General features: G+C 53.7%; 1 protein-coding gene across 1 annotated transcript; it reads left to right on the forward strand.

Moving 5' to 3' along the window:
- The first annotated feature begins 615 nt into the window (after positions 1-615).
- On the forward strand, positions 616-13639 carry CAVIN1 (caveolae associated protein 1). The gene is made up of 2 exons (XM_003414240.4): positions 616-1240; positions 10993-13639. Exons 1-2 carry the CDS (start codon positions 770-772, stop codon positions 11692-11694), a joined length of 1173 nt encoding a protein of 390 aa, XP_003414288.1. The 5' UTR covers positions 616-769; the 3' UTR covers positions 11695-13639.
- Positions 13640-17218: the final 3579 nt, after the last annotated feature.

Genomic DNA, 17218 nt, shown 5'->3' on the forward strand with positions numbered 1-17218 from the left:
GTCGCCCGTCTTAATCCCACCCGTAGTTTCGGCCCCTCTAGGAGGAACCTAGAAGCGTCGCAGTCCCTCACAACAGTGACCCTAACTTAAGTTCTCTCTTCCTCCCCTTCCCCAAACAACTCCTCAAGCTTTGGGAACATTGGTCGGTAGCTTTTAGGGGGCAGTGGTCAGAAGAGCCTACGAAAAGCCTGTGTGAGCGCAGGCAAAGGCAGTATTTTGCTTTGAGTTCAGGATCTCACGGTCCACCTGACTTCCAGCGCTAGAGTTTTTAAAAGGCTGAGGTGGTGTCGCCAGTTGGGGTTGCGGAGGAGCAGAAAAGGCGAGAAATCAAAGTGAAGCAACACTCAGGTCCGATTCCCTCCCCCACCTCACATTCCTCCGCCTTAGTCCCACTCCCGCCTCCTCCGCTTCCAGAGGAGGCCCTCGTCTCCGTCTCCAACTATTCCAACCATCCTGGGAAGGGTGGGGCGCTCGCTTCTCAGACCGGGCTCGGCTCCCCCCTCTCCTCGTCGGCCTTCCCTTCTGCCCCGGCCCCACCTTTTCTGGGGCAGGGCCAGCCAATAGGCGACGAGCCTCTGGGGTTTGGCCTGGGAGAGCGCCGACCCCCGCCCCACAGCTCTGGCCGCAATCCCGGGGCGCACCGACGTGGCTCGGGTTTCCTCTGCGCCCGGGTCTCGCGCGCTCCTCTTCCTCTTGCTCCTCTTCCTCTCCGGGGCTCCCGCTCTCGCTCCAGCTCCATCCGTCCGGGCCCGCGCGGCTCCGGGTAGCCATGGAGGACACCCAGCTCCATATCATCGAGCAGCCGCTCCCCGGGTACCCGGACGCCGGGGGCCCGGGGCCCTCCCTCGTGGGGGCGCCAGCGGCCGAGGAGCCGTCGGGGGCCGGATCTGAGGAACTGATCAAGTCCGACCAGGTGAACGGCGTGCTGGTGCTGAGCCTTCTGGACAAAATCATCGGCGCAGTCGACCAGATCCAGCTGACCCAGGCCCAGCTGGAGGAGCGGCAGGCGGAGATGGAGGGCGCCGTCCAGAGCATCCAGGGCGAGCTGAGCAAGCTGGGCAAGGCACACGCCACCACCAGCAACACCGTGAGCAAGTTGCTGGAGAAGGTGCGCAAGGTCAGCGTCAACGTGAAGACCGTGCGCGGCAGCCTGGAGCGCCAGGCCGGCCAAATCAAGAAGCTGGAGGTCAACGAGGCCGAGCTGCTGCGGCGCCGCAACTTTAAAGTCATGATCTACCAGGTGAGCCGAGGGAGCGGACCACGCCCAGAGCTCCCGCGCCCAGCGCTCCGTCCCCAGCCCAGGGCTTGGGGTGGGGGGACCTGCCAGCCGCGCGATCATCCCACCAACCTGGCCCGGGCGCTCGGAGACCCACCCTTCTTCTGACTTCTGACAAGCGCGACTGGGGTTGGATGGGGTGGGGGGAGCAGGCAACTGCGGGAGTGCGCTCTGCACCCCGGCCTCCCCACTCCGCCCTCTCCTTCACGTGTCAAGTTTGTAGCAGGACCGAGTTGGGGGGCTGGACTCGGGAATTCTGCCCCTCGCAGACCGCTTCCAACTTGGCTCTGTCAAACGTCTTCCTCCTTGGGGAAAGTTTTGGGGAAAACTAGGGGTCCCTGGCGGCCGCTGGGGCCCGCTGTAAGCGGACACTGGCTGTGTTGCCCCGGGCTGGGCCTCCGGCGCGTCCCGCCCGATATAGCGGGTGATTCAGGGCTCAGGCACGCACCCGCGGGGACCGCGCCAGGCCAGAGACGGGACTGCCAGCGTCCCCCCACCACCGACCACGCAGCAGCCTCCACTGCCCACCCGCGTCCCCGGGCTGCAGTCGGCCCGTGGCCTCCGGACATTTCCAGGACCTTGGGGACACACTAGCCTGCTGCGCGCCCGCACCCTTGGCTCCTGAGGCAGACGCGGGGGGCGGGGGGGCGGGGGCGCGGCGTCGGAATGCAAGAGGGGCGGTGGAGGGGGAGGCCAAGCCCCGCCAGGGTCTGGGCGCAGTGAATCACCCCGCATGCCTCCGTGGGCGGGGGCTGCGGAGCAGCAGTGGCTGCTCCCGCCGACTAGCAGCTGGCGGGAAGACGCTGGCGTGCCCCAGGCTCCGCCCGGCCGCTTGTTGACCTCTGTTGCATCTCTCCCCATTTCTCCCACCTTGATAAAAACGTAATTTTCATATCATAACCCCAAGTAAACCTGTAATTTCAGTGTTGCTGGTCCTGTACACTCCCCTTCCCCAATCCCATTAAGAGTGGTCCTGAGTGGAGGACTTGGCCATTTGGGGCTGGGCAGGAATGTGCCCACCCTCTCCTCCTCCCTGCTTCCCAAAAGCAGGCCTGGTTCATGCTCCTACCCCAGGGGAAACCATGGTGGGTGGTAGTCTATGCTCTTCCCTCCCCTTCCTCTCCCTACCGAAGGGAATAGAAAGAAAAGAAAGCCTAGGTTCCTCAAGCCCCCTAGGTGATGGGCCCTGTCAGAGGGCTGCTCTGGGGCTGGTCTAGCAGTGTTGTCCTTGGCTTGGTCTCTCTAGAAGGAGCTAAGAGAGATGCAGGCGACCACAGGCCCGCAGGACCAGGGCATTTTGGGGACAGGTGTTTGGGGAGAGGGGACACAGGGAGGGGAGAGGGGACACCTATCTGAGGAGGTGGTGGAGGAACAGAGCTACCCACTGCTCCCTAGAGACACTTGACCTTTAAGAAGCTTTGTCTCCCCCTGCCCCTTACAACTGTATCTGATGGAAAGGCTTCTCCAGCGCTGTTCCATTTCAGAATCCAGCTGCTTGGAGGAACCAGGATTGGGGGGCGGCGGGAGACTTGTGAGATTTTTTTTTAAAGAACCCAGCTTAGCATTGGGGGACATCAAGGAAGAACAAGACAGGGGTAGGGACAGCAAGCCAGCTCTAACTTTTCCCCACAGCCTAGTATGGTAGAGGGTCGCCATGAAGGGTTCAGATGGGTGACCCTTCCCACTCTAAATGTCCCAAACCGAAGAGCCTGGAAAAGTTCTTGGGCTGGAGGTAAACCTCCTTATGGCAAAGATGGAGCTTCTGAGAGAAGGGCAGGGAAGGAGGGAGAGGTACATCTGTGCAAAGGCTAGGGACTTCCTTTTGTAAATTGTGTGTGTGTAGGTGGGCAGAGGGGTTAAGGTTCTAATCACAGGGTGGCTTTGACTTTGATTGCATCTGTACTAAACCAGGGCTGGTGGGTAGGGGCGGATACAGAGTTGAGGTAGAAAAAGTGGCTCAAACTGTGGGCTGAGCCCCCAAACCACAAGGGAAATAACTAAATACTGAAATGATCCCAACCCCAGGAGGAGGCCAGGTGTAAGGGAAAGATTCAAGCAACAAGGGTGGGGCTGGGGGAAGCAGAACTTCCCTGAGCTGCTGAGCAGATGTTCCAGGTCGGGGAGAGGTGGTGGGATACTCAGTTGCTGGAAGGGAGCAGAGGCCACTCCTCCTTGAGGTCTGCAGGCCTGGGAAGAGAATGAGGTAAAAATAGCTCTGCGCCTTGGCAAGCCTAATAGGGAAGACTGGGGGTTGCAGCATTTATGGTCAAGTCAGTCTGAGGGGTTAGGATGCTTGGGTGCCAGGCAGCGGGGGGTGGGGGTGGGGAGGGGAGACACACACAGAGAGAACGAGATTGACTGATCTGGAAAGGTCCCCAGAGGATGGGGTGAATGAGCTCTTCTGAGTGGGAGCAGGGGAGGGGATGCAGTATTTCCCACCCACTCCAGATGTGGGACTCAATGATGTGGCAGTGGGGGCAGGGTATGGCGGATAATGAAGGGATGGGAAGGCCCAGCTGTGGGATCAGGCCATCTGGCTTCCCACACCCTTTTCCAGGACAAGAAAGGAGGAAATCCCTTGTGTGGCCCCACCTTGGATCTAAGGAACTCCTAAACATCATAATTTTTACAGGTTAAAGTTCGTATTTGACCCATTTCCACACACAGGCTCCCAAAAATAAATCCAGCACTCCCACCCCAGGATATCAGTCTTCACTTTGACTCACTTCTAAGGCACTACTATCCTCTGGTGTTTCCTTCTCTGTCCCCCAAACAAAAACTAACGGGTTAGCCCCCATCCTATCAGGTGACATAGGTGAATGAGATGAGTGAATTCTAGTAACTAGGGGTTAGTGGACTGAGGGCTACTGGGAGGATCAGGCCAGGCTGTGGACGGGACAATGGCTGCTCTAAAACGCCATGCAAAGGAGAGCAGCTGTGATCAGCAAAGAACCAATTCTCCCAGGCATCCATCTGGATATTATCAGAGATCTTCTAGAGTCCAGAAAGGGGGATAAATTGGATTGGCAATAAATGTTTGCCGAAGCAGTTTAGATGGGGCAAAGTTAGTGACCCACAAATGGACCACAGCGAAGACCCATCAGGCCTGCTCCAAGTGCTTGGAGACAGAACCAGGAAGCATTTAAGGGATTAGGTGGCTCGTGGGCATTAAAGGGGAAGAAATCAGGGCTGGAATGAGGGCCTGCTGGCCTCTCCTCCCCAATTCCTAAACCAACCTGTAGCTTCTTCCTGGACTCACAGTGAATCAGGGCTGCCTGGCCCCGGAAGAGCCCCAAACCTTTGTCCAAAAAATATTTCTAATTTGGGACTCTGACCCCTCTCCCACGTAAAGCTAAAGGCCAGAGTGCTTACCACTCTCTTCCTCAAAAGAGGTGATTTTGGGTTTTTTTCTGGCCACTGGATCCACAGCAGGGAGGGAGTTTTTAGGGGTTCCCAAGACAAAAGGTAATCATCTCATCCCCCTGCTTCTCCCTACCAGGTTATGTGTGTGTGAAATTTGACTGTTGTAAAGATCAAAGTCAAGAAAGTGAGGAGATGGCACATGGTGGGCAACGGATAGTGAGAGGGGAGGGAGTGTTGCTGCGAAGCAATCATCCCCAAAGTTGACTGGTGGTTTGTGCCATCTTTTTGACCCAAACCCTCATTAATGTATCATCATACTGTCATAGAATTTTTGAGCTGGAAGAGGCCTTAGAGATAATCAACTTTAACTCTTTTGTTTTGTAGCTAAGCAGAGTCCCAGAGAAGGGAAGTCACTTGCCTATTGTCACTCAAGTGATTGGGGGTCAAAGCTGGGGTCAGAACTCAGGTATCTTCCTTCTTCTGCCACATTTGCAGCTCACCTCCTCCTTCCATTCCTGGGCACTGTGGCAGGTATCAGGGTGAATGGCTCCTTCATTCTCCCAAGGAGGGAGCTGCAAGGTCCTAGCACTGGGTCTGCTCTGTGTGTATTTGGGTGTGCATGCAGTGCTGGCTAAGAGTGGTAGCCATTAGCTGCTCAGCCCATGAGCACTGAAGCAGAGGCAATGTGTGTCACCTGGCCCAATGACAGTGGGAGGGCAGGGGCTCAGGGCGGAAGGAGTAGAGCTCCCCAACCAGCCACTGGTCCTCCTGGGATGAGCTATGCATCTGGCTAGGTGAGGGCCATGTTGGCTCCCTTTCTCCTCAGCCTCTCTGCCACTCCTCACCTCCTCCCCTGCACCTCAGGACAGCTTGGGGCCTGCTGCTTTGATTTTCTGTGGCTGCAGGCCTTACTCTGAACACTGCTGCTGTCTGATTCTGGTAGTATGCCCAGTTGTCTTTCTCCCCTGACTCCTCCTGACTACACAATGCGAGAGTGCCAGCTCGGTTCCTCGGGAGGGAAAGTAGCTTGGTGTTTGATCCTGAGCTCCCTGCGCATCTTGGGTGGGTGGCGTAAGGGGGTGGCAAGGGAGGTAGGAGGTGGGGTCATGGCCAAAGGGAAATGGCCAGGATGTCCCCTTCCATGCCTCTCCCTCTCCTTATCCGGGGCGGCACCCACTGTCTACCCTGCCTGGGGGAATAATGAGAATTGGAATTACCAGCCTCTGACTGGGAGGACAGTGAAGTTGTTTGCCTTCTTTCACTCATCTATGCCTCCCCAATTAGAACCCAATAACTGGTCTCTTAGAAAACTCCTTCTCCACCCCCAGCAGCCTCTTCCCCCACCGTTCAAACCACCCAATAGCAACATCCCAGACTACAGATGGGGAGGGATAGAGGGTGGGAGCTCAGGGATGGCACTGGGGAAGATTCTAGAGGGAGAAAGGGAGGGGGGTCAGTTTAGGTTGTGTTTATTAGTTCATGCACCTGGGTTTGTCCCACCCTTTTCAAGCCCAGGACCCTCTTGATGAAACATTAAAATGTGGTTTTCTTCTACCCTAATACATGGAGTGACCCATCTCCTTCTCCTTACTCACAGCCCCACCTCTGCATGCCCACCAAAGCCTCTTTCTCTCAGCCCATCCTGTCCGCACACATCCCAAGCCCGATTTAAACCCCTTTTCCTCGTCTTAGCCCAAGAAGAAGCTGAATGCACCCTCTGACATGGCCACACCCAAGATCCTGCCTTTTGACCTCCTGCCTGAGACTGAGCCCTTTGACTTGAAGCCTGAGAGAGTGCCTGAGCTCCCACCCTTTGACCAGACGCGTAGGACTCTGCCCTATTACCCAGAGCCGGGGCCTCTGTCCACCCCAGAGGAGCTGACATCTGGTGGGGGTGTGTAGGGTTTCTCGGGTCCATGGGGTCATGGACATGTGGTGTTGCTCCAGTCCACCATCAGCTCACTACTTAATGGTGGTCAGTGCTGAGCTGGCGTCCTCCTCCAAGCCACTGCCCCTTGTGAGTGGGTGCTGGGTATTGTGACAACACTGCATGCTATGAAGGGCTCAGGTGAATGTGGTGTGTGCAATGGGGGTGGGTGGCAAAGGGATGAGCCCTCCCCCTTTCCCTTGGTTTCTGTCTTAACAGTAGACTCTCCAACCACCACGCTTGAGCTGCAGCCAAATGCTGCCCTGCACAAAGCTGCATGAAACTGTGCCTTGGCTTCTGAGCCCCTTCCCTCCCTGCTCCTGCCTCCTCCTCAGGGACCGGCCAGTTTGGCTCAGAGCCTCTTTGGAGAGGGCACTCATGAGGCCCAGGCCTGGGGTCTATTCTGTGCCCTCCCCACCCCCTCCTTGTAGCTGGGGAAAACATTTCCACTTATTTTTTCCAGTTTTTTTAGAAAATGTTTTGCAAAGAGATCCCTTGTGTTTGCCAGGTCCTGCCTTGGGCAGGGCACCCAAAAGCTGCCAACGTGGAAAGGCCAGATGGGGGGACCCTCTGGCTTCCCCATGACCCAGTGTTCCTCAATTTTTTTTTTCATTATCCCTGAGGAGTCTTCCTAGACTTCCCCCCCTCCAATTGTTCCCCTTCCTCACAAAATTTTAATTCTATGGATATACTGTGTATCTGTTTATGTACTGTGCCACACACCATCGTAATATCCAGGAATTTTTTTCTCCCCTGCAAGAATCGATGTTTGCCCTCTTGGGGGCAATGTCAGCCGTCCTGAGAATTCATGCTGTAGCAAAAGGGAAGGACCTTTCTGCTTGCCTTTGCGGGGGGTCTCTCGCTCCCTCATCTTGGCAGTGGAATTGGAGACCCTGAGTTTTTAAGGCCTTCCTACCCACCTTCAGCCTCCCCCAATCTCCAGCCTTTTCTGATGGACTCTAAGCAGATCCTAGGGCTCTTGAGTTACCCACTTTTCCAAAGTCCTCTCTGGCTATTCCTGGGCAATGGTCAGGGACAGAGCAGGTTACCTCTAAGTCAAGAGAATCTCTTGCCCAGACTCATGTGACACTTGTCCCTTCTCCTTGACAAATGTGAAGTGCCTGGTCAGGGCCCAGGCATATAGTAGGTGCTCAATTAAATTATAATCTTATAACAATCTTCTTCCTAAACCAGAGGGTCTTAAGTTTCTACAGCAGGGCTGGACCTGGAGTGGATCTTAGGAAGGGGATGGGCACCTCCCTGGGGCTCCTCTAGATCCTTCCTGGGTGGGGGGCTGTGTGTGCTTGGCAGGGCAGGGCAGTGAGAAGCTATGCATGCTTTCTTTCAGACCTGGTCATTAAAGATAATTCTGGAAAACATGTCTATTGGGAGTGGTGGTTTTGTTTAATAAAAACGGAAAAACAGCACAAGCAGGGCCCTCCCTCCTTGCCACCCCCCCTCCCCGCCCCTCCTTTGGCTTGGGAGCTCTGCCAGGGAAATGCGAGTGGGACAAGGGTGCCTGGCCTGTGTGCCCGGGGTTGGGGGAGGGGTGTGATTTCCGATTGTGTTGGTGGTTGTTATAGCAACAGGCAGAATGAGTCGGCCCAAGAGAGCACTCCAGGGCTTTGAGTCATGAGGGAAACCTGGCCTAGAAAGGGGGAGAAAAGAGAAAATCCAGTTATCGAGGGGAAAAGTTAAAGTCACAGTGGTATACCCACTCCAGAGCCAGCTGACTGGACATTGGTCAAAACAGAGTTCCGGTTTGATACAGGTCAAATTGCTCTTTCCCCTATCCTGACCTCTCAGCCAGAAGGCAGCTCTCTGGTGTAAGCTATCATCCTGAGGGAAGCCCACAATGAACGAGGTTGGACCTCCCAGGTACCTTTGTGGACCAGGGAGCCCCCACCCTGAATCCAGAAATAAACCTCTCTTTTCATCGGGCTCTAGGAAGAAGGGGTTGGCTACAGGAAGTCTGCAGCTCTCTCCTAAGCCCATTTCACTTTCCAGCTCAGCTGGCAAAGACCTTTATCTAGGAAGCCAGAGGCCAGGAAAACCAGCCAGCTCAGCCTTTAGGGGTTGGGGTGGGGCATGGGGGAATTAGAGATGCTGGGGTTGGGGCAGGGAGACAATGTGGATTTGTTTTCCAGCAGCTGGGACTGTTTCCTGACTCTTCCCCACCCATCATCCTAATCCTTCTCCAGCCCATCCACATTGTCTGAGCTCTGAGAAAGGGGGGCTCCAGTTCCACCATTTGGAGCGTGGGTGGGTTTTAGTCTGGGAGGCTGGGGAGGAGAGATCAGAGCTGAAATTTTTTAATACTGGGGCTGCACGTAAATGCTGGATGGGGATAGACGAAGAGGTAGGGCAGACAGTCTAAATCCTGAGAGTCCTACATGATGTCTAAGGCCTTGAGTAGCAGTGAGGGAGAGGATGATTGCAAAAGGAGTCCCAGAAGGTACGACTGGAATCAGTGGGAGTGCTAAGAGAGGTTGGGACCCTCCCATGCTCACAAGAAAAATGCCCCACAATACCCCTGTGACTGATAAGTGGCAGAGGGATGGACAGAATGCCTAGAGTGCCCACAACAGTACTAAGCCAGCTATGGCAGGTGGAGACTACAAGTCCCAGCATGCCCTGTGCCCAGGTCTCCTTGCCTGCTGGGAGGTGTAGTTGAGTAAGAAAGCCTGAGGTGGCCTGGTGCCCAGCAGAGCTGGTGCTCAGTCTGGGAGAAGAGGTGGAGCCAGCATTCCTCTTTGTCCCTGCTAATGCTATTGACAGGGAGGGAAGGAAGTTGGGAAGGGGTGTTCCTAGTTCTCAGTGTAAACCAGGAAACTCTGGGGGGATGTGGATGGGAGGGAAGAGGAAGGAGGTTGGGGGCTAGGGAAGGAATTTCTATAGCAGGTGGTACAGAGATACCAGACCGCGCGCGCGCGCGTGTGTGTGTGTGTCTATGAGAGGGGTCAGTTTATGCTGCCTTATTTTCTCAGGAAATGGTATTTTCTTTCAATTCTGGGAAACAATCTTCAGAAAACCCTCTATAAAAGCTACTGTCTCTCATTCCATCATCTGAGGTCTCTAAAGAGAGCCTGGAACAAAGAGCAGATCCTGTTTTTGCCCTGGTTATGCCCCCTCTCATTTTCTGTGTGCATCCTCACCTACCTCCTGCTGCAGATGGTTCTGAGATTCTGAAATGTTGGTCCAGAGTGAGGCTCTTGGAAAGCAGTGCTGGTGCTGGGATCCTCCCAGGGGGAGGGGGAAAAGCTGGCTCGGACCACAGGACTACAAAGATTCTGGGACCACCATCCTACTCCTGGCCCCTTGAGCTCAGCTCTAGGGGAAAAAAAAGCAAGAATGGGAAAGTAATCTCTCTCCTCCATTCCAAGGCAGGGAAGTCAGAGTCAGGAGGAGAAATGTCCAGACTGGGGAAAAAAAACATGTCCGTGGCTTCCAGCCAGCTTCCTCATTGATCCCTCAATTACTTTATGGGGAAAAAGAGTGACCACTGGCGGAGCTAAAAGTATGGGGGGAGGGGTGGTCAGGGTGGGCTGGGGTAGGCCACAGTCCTCCTTCCCCAAGGCCTGTTCTGAAATGGTATGTGTCTGGGAGAAGTACCCCCTTTACCTTGCCTTCAAGCTACCTTACTTGGGGGGCCGCCTGAGACTGGCTTGAGTTCATCCCCCTGTCTCCACTCATCAACCTAAAAAAAAAAAGAAAACTTTTGCCGTCGAGTCCAACTCATAGCGACCGAGTCCAACTCATAGCGACCCCATAAGACAAAGTAAACCTGCCTCATAGGGCTTCCAAGGAGCGGCTGGTGGATTCCAACCGCTGTTCTTTTAGTTAGTAGCTAAGTTCGCAACCATTGCTCCACCAGGGTTCAGATTTAACCTAGGCGCCCTTCCCCAAGCCCCTTTTCTTTATGGCTGGGCCAGACAGTGTCTGACTTAGGCCACCAGAGGGCGCTCTGCCCATTTCCAAAGTCAAGTGGTCCTTGGAACCGCCAGGGGTAAAGGGTGGCTTAGTGTAAGATGGGTGGATGTAGAATGCAAGGACAGGGCTGGAAGACCCCGGAGATACTTAGCCGAAGTGCAATTATAATTCAGGTCGATTTCCGACCTGCGATGCCCACCAAAAAGCTCGATTCCTTTACAAAGTCTCTCCGTCCTTCCTCTCACCATCCATATGGTAAACATTCATTAAACGCATTTACTGAGCGCTCACAAGGTGTCCAGCTCTGTGCCAGGCACTGGGGATGCAACAGCTAGCCAAGTCGAGGTCGACTCACGGGACCACGAGGTTCCTCCTCTTCTCCCCACGCACTCCCCAGGATCGCCACCACCCCGGCTGGTTTTGCCCAGCGCCCTGCCCCGCCGCCCGGCCCCAGTCCCCCTTCTCTCTCACCACCTCGTCTCTCCTCTCTTCTTAGGATGAAGTGAAGCTGCCAGCCAAACTGAGCATCAGCAAGTCACTGAAGGACTCGGAGGCGCTGCCTGAGAAGGAGGGCGACGAGCTGGGTGAGGGCGAGCGGCCCGAGGAGGACGCGCAGGCACCCGAGCTGTCCTCGGACGAGGCGGTGGAGGTGGAGGAGGTCATCGAGGAGTCGCGCGCTGAGCGCATCAAGCGCAGCGGCCTGCGGCGCGTGGACGACTTCAAGAAGGCCTTCTCCAAGGAGAAGATGGAGAAGACCAAGGTGCGCACCCGTGAGAACCTGGAGAAGACGCGCCTCAAGACCAAGGAGAACCTGGAGAAGACCCGGCACACGCTAGAGAAGCGCATGAACAAGCTGGGCACGCGCCTCGTCCCAGCCGAGCGGCGTGAGAAGCTCAAAACCTCCAGAGACAAGCTGCGCAAGTCCTTCACGCCGGACCACGTGGTGTACGCACGCTCCAAGACCGCTGTGTATAAGGTGCCGCCCTTCACCTTCCACGTCAAGAAGATCCGCGAGGGCGAGGTAGAGGTGGTCAAGGCCACCGAGATGGTGGAGGTGGGCGCCGACGAAGAGGAGGGTGGCGCGGAGCGCAGCGAGGCCGCAGACCTGCTGCGCGGGAGCAGTCCCGATGTGCACACACTGCTGGAGATCACCGAGGAGTCGGACGCCGTGCTGGTGGACAAGAGCGACAGCGACTGAGCCGGGCTCGGGGCTCTGCCTGTCTCCTCCCCTGCCCCTTTCCGAACTTTCTCTTTTGCATTCTGTCACGGCCCTAAACTGGCTGAGATTTTATTAAATTGAAAACACCTCCCTTCCGGAAGCACCCCATCCAAGTCTCCTAGCTGTCCAAAAAGAAAAAATGTGGGAGGCGAGGCAGCCCCCACCATGCACAGCCCCAGTCTGGCCATAGATGGGGTGGACATGGGAAGGAGAGTGATCAATCTCCTGGTTGTCCAAGCTGGGGATCCTAGAGGAAATTGCTGTCATTTCCACGGTTGGGCCCGCTTGGGACATGCTGCCTTTCCCTTCACCCCGTCGCCCTTGGCACCCCCCCCCCGCCCCCCGCCCCACACCCAGCCGCTGTCATTCCTGCTCACGGAGCTCTTCTGCCGCCTCATCCTGGTCCCTGGGGGCTTCAAAGCCAAAATCACCCTAAGAGAGAAAAGTGAACCCCATGGGACCCTTGTCCGGATGGGAAGTCCCCCTACTGGAAGGATATGAAAGCAGCTTTGGGGGAAAACTGGGGCAATGAGATAGAGAGGGCAGAGTGAGCCATGACCCTGGGTGAGGGTCCAGCCCAGGCTATGTCTGCAAAGGTTCCCAGCAAGGAAGGCTGGAGCCCAGGGAGTGGGGTGAGGAACGCTTACCTGCTTATACACATGCACACAGGAGCACATGGCTATGGCTTTGGGAAGGAGAATGGGAAAATAGTAGCAGAAGGTGGAAATGGGTGAAGAGAAGAGAGTTCCCCTTACTAGTAGCATGAGAAACAGGACAAGAATCCTATTTTGCTGGGGTTCTTTTAAGAACAGCAGGACTGTCTTCGGGATCAGGGAGAAGGATAGCACGAGAAAGCACAGAGAAGAGAGAGGTCAACCTCACCTGACCTTTCAACTGGGGTCTGGGTGATGCCCCCAGGGGCAGCCCATTTCTGAAAGCCCAGAAAAATTAGGGTCCTGGAATGGGGCAGCAGCAGGTTGTGGAAGGCTGGGAGTTCGCAAGGAGGCCAACTGGGAAGAGCAAAGTGCCAAAGGCCAGGGCCCCAAGCTGAAAGCAGCTGGAGAGCAGGTGGGAAGAGCAGTATCCCCGTGTACTGAGCAGCCCCAGCCCTGGCTCACTCCTGGCAGTTTCTTATCGAGATCCTTCCCTGGAGCTAGATCCAAATGCTGCAGAACTTGCCAAGACCTCATCGGTTTTTGCCCCCCTGTGTGCCTTTCCTAAATCTTTGGGGGTGAGGGGCTGCTGCATCCAGTGTGAGGGCCTCGTTTCCGTCATCTGCTGGCCAGGGACTCCCTAGGGCACTTCAGTCTCCCATTAAAGGTGGCTTGTCAGAAGCAAGGAAACCCTGGTGGCATAGTGGTTAAGCGCTATGGCTGCTAACCAACAGGTTGGCAGTTCAAACCCGCCAGGTGCTCCTTGAAAACTCTATGGGACAGTTCTACTCTGTCCTATAGGATCACTACGAGTCTGAATCCACTGACGGCAGTGGGTTTGGTCAGAAGCAAGGACAACTCCCTTCCTATCCAGTTGAAGTGCAAAGAGAGAGCTGGAGGGCCTCCTCCTTTCCTCCCCTCCCCCCACCTTATTTTCCTAGCTCTGCTCTTTAGTATTGCAGCTAAGTGTTTTAAGGGGTGGGGGGAGGGCAGGAAGACATGGGAGGGAGACTGGGGACACAGAGCTTTTATACAATATAATGCTTTGCTTTTTTTTTTTTTCCTTTTCTTGGTTCCCTTCTCTCCTCTGAATGGTTGGAGACACATCAGCTGAGGGGGGAGGGGGGTTGTGGGACGAAGTCCCTTGGTGCTGATGGGCTGAAGGGGGCTGAGCTGTGGGCAGATGCCGTTTCCTGTGGGCTCTGGGGAGAGTCTCACGTTGCTGTGTCCTGGTGAGCAGCCCGACCAATAAACCTGCTTTTCTAAAAGGATCTGTGTTGGATTGTATTCTCCAGAGGCAGTCACTGAGGATGAAAAAGAATGAGATAAGCTAGGGAGGGAAGGAGGAAGAGAGAAAGGACTGCTGATACAAACTTGCTTCATTTGCCCGAAGAGGGAGGGATAACAATAATAGCCAATTTATTGAGTTCTTACTATTTGTCAGGTCTCTGGGTGGTGCAAACGTTTTTGCACTAAAGGTTGTCAGTTCAAACCACAGCCAAGAAAATCCTATAGAGCAGCTCTACTGTGTGACACATGGGGTCACCACCAGTAGGAATCTACTCGACGGCAATAGATTTGGTTTGGTTTTTGTTTACTATCTTCTAGGAACTGTTCTAAGCACTTAGACACATTAGCTCATTTAATCCCTTAACCCCATGAGGTAGAATCTACTATCACCATCCCCATTTTAGAGATGAGGACATTGAGGTGGAGTGACTTGTCCGAGGTCACGTAGCTGGCAAATGGCTGAGCTGGGATCCAAAGCCAGGCAGCCTGGCTCACTGTCTAATGGCTACTCTGGCTTGTGCTGCCTGGATCCACTTCCCAGCTGTCAAGACATCTGTCCTCCAGGCATACTCAGTTACTCTCCTCAGCCTGGGCTCCCCCCAGATACACCCCTCAGAATCAGGAGCACCCTAGAGGAGGGGAAAATCAGAGGCCCTGACCCAGAAGGCTCAGTGTCACAGGGAAAGAGAGCTGGTTCATGTCATATGCCAGTCATGCCCATACAGTGTACTTAATTTTCCCCACAACCCTGTGATGGGCACCTATTTCACTTCCTCTACAGCCTTTCTTCCCCCTGAGCTGCCTGCCCCACCTGCCAACAGGTATGGCTTTCCTAGAGCATCAGAATCACCCGGGAAAGGGTGGCCCTGAGAAGAACGACATTTGGGGGCTCCCCCCCCCAGCCTCCTGCCACTACCTGAGGCAAGCCAAGCCCTTCCTACTGAGCAATACTTTCCCTTTCCACTCTCCGCCCACCAGCAGCAAGCACAGGAAAGTCCAGAGCTCTGAATCCCCCAGAAAGGGTTGGCTTCCCACCAAGAGAAATGGAATATGATGCTGAAAATTCAGAGCCTGGAGCCAAGAAACTTCCCTCTTTGCAGGAGAGATGTGTCAAGGATCCTTCTTCCTCTGGGATCCAGATGTACAGCTTCGAGAAGCACGGAATGACTCCAGGACTCCAGGTGTGGAGTACCAAGCTAGAGAAAAGCCAGGAAAGGCCCCTCTCACCACAGGAACAAGGCTCCTGGCCCCCTCCCCTTCCTCTTCCTCTCTCACTGGTCTACTCTCCACCATGCTTTCAGTTACAGCCAAGTTGCTTTCCTGTACCTCACCTAGTCAGTTCTGTTCTGCCCACAATTTTGTTAGAGTGGTTCTAATTCTCTGAACAACCACTTTTCTGTTGGCCCCTGCACCATGGTGTTCCTCCTTTACATCAGTGCTTGTTCCCCACTCCAGAAGATCTTCCAGAATGACTCCTTTCCCCTTCTCCTGTGTCTGAGGGAAGGAGGGCTGGTCACAGGCATCAGTGACATTGTCAAGGTCCCACTCACACAAAGCATCTTTTTCTCCAACCAGTCTTGAGCTTGCCTCCCCACCATTAGTGTTAGAATTAGACAATTAATAAGGGGTATTGTCTCCCAAAGGATCCTATCAAATGTTACCTGGGATCTAAGGAAATTCCTCTAAAACCTCAGATTGAGTTATTAGTTCTCTAAATGGCACCTCCAGAGTCCTTATCCCTAAGAGGTAACTTCCACAGGGCTGAGAGAAGACAGCTGTAACCAGTGTTGGGCTGCCCCAGACCTCCATCTTCTCTTGCTGGGAGTATTTGAACTGACTTTAGATTCTCTTTTTTCCAATCCATTCTCCACATGCCAGACATATATTTAAAAAAATACTGTACAATTTAAACACCTTCCTTGGGTCAAAGTATTAAACTCCTTGGCATGGCTGACAAAGCCCCTTAAGAATCTGGTTCTTGCCCTAATTCTTGGTGTTTGTCTTAGGCTGGGTTCTCTAGCAAAGCAAAACCAATAAAACTTATAAATATGTATACAGAGAGAGATTTATATCAAGGGAATGGCTTACATGGTTGTAGAAGCTGTAACATTCCAAGTTCTTGGGTCAGAATAGAAGCTTCTCCTGATTCATGTAGCCACAGGGGCTAGTGAACTCAAGATCGGCAGGTTGGAGAGTAGGGCTGTTGCTCACAGGCTTTGAAGATTGATGAATCCCAAGATCAGCAGGCAAGACCTCAGGTAAGCTGTTAGCTCAAGCCGCATGCCCAAGGAAAATTTCCCACAACCGATTGGCTACTCACAGCAGATCCCATTATGGGGGCGATCACATCAAATTCCATCAGGGAAGAAACCACAACATCATAAGACTGCCAAAACACTGAGAATCATGGCCCAGCCAAGTTGGCACACAATCTTAACCATCACAGTGTTCTTTAACATGCTCTTTAGGAACTCTGTTGGCCAGAAATGAGCCACACACTTTCAGGTCTGCAGGTTTCTGCTCAGGCTGTTCCCTCTGTCTGGAATAACATCTCCGCCTTTGCCTCCCCCCTTGAACCAACCTCTTCCCCAGATTCACCCCAGTCACGTAGTAATCATTGCCTTTTTTTGGACTCTCATAGAACTTTATGTCAAAAAAACACTTGTTGAATGAGTGAATGACAGGATGCTTTCCATTGCAAGTGTCAAACTCATCTCAAATTAGCTTCAGCAAACAAACAAATGACCAAGAACAAACCCCAAGGGAATTAATGTAATTGAAAAAGTTCCTGGTAGTAGGTCCAGAGGGAGCCCTGGTGGTACAGAGGTTAAAGCACTTGGCTGGTAACCGAAAGGTCAGCAGTTCGAACCCACCAGCTGCTCCATGGGAGAAAGATGTGGTAATCTGCTTCTGTAAAGATCTACAGCCTCGAAAACCCTATGAGGCAGTTCTACTCTGTCCTATATGGTTGCTATGAGTCAGAATTGACTTGATGGCAATGGATTTGGTTTGGGAGTCTAGGGTGGCTGGACTCAGGTTCTAATGTAATATATCTATCTCTCTTCTTACCTTTTCTTTTCTCCTGTGTTTATTCCATGAACAGATGCTCCCTATGTGGTAACAGAAATGACCAGTCAGAATCTCAGATGTGATCCGCATTGGCCCTGATAGGTCACTGTTCCTCTGGCCAAAGCTAGGTCATGTGGTCACTTCTGAAACCCACTGAAATGTGGAATTGAGAGTGAAGGAGGGCTGGTTTCCCACAAGGAGTTTCTGTTATCCACAGAAAGAGGAAAGGATGATGGACAGACAAAACAACAGATAACCTTCCTAATGATCTGTTTGTGATACTGTGCTAGGAGCCAGGAGACTAGAAAAACAAAGTATAATCCTTGATTTTAAAGAGTTTGCAATTAGTGGGAGGGGCAGATGTTCAAAATAGCTCAAAGAGATGACTATAAGAGAGGTAAAGCAAAGTCCAAAGGGAAGGCACTGGAGAAGATTAAACCTGCTTGGGGAAAAAGGGAAAACTTAACGGGGGAAGGGGGCTTTTAAGCTGC

Source organism: Loxodonta africana, chromosome 18, assembly GCF_030014295.1.
Source record: "Loxodonta africana isolate mLoxAfr1 chromosome 18, mLoxAfr1.hap2, whole genome shotgun sequence".
NCBI lineage: Eukaryota > Metazoa > Chordata > Mammalia > Proboscidea > Elephantidae > Loxodonta > Loxodonta africana.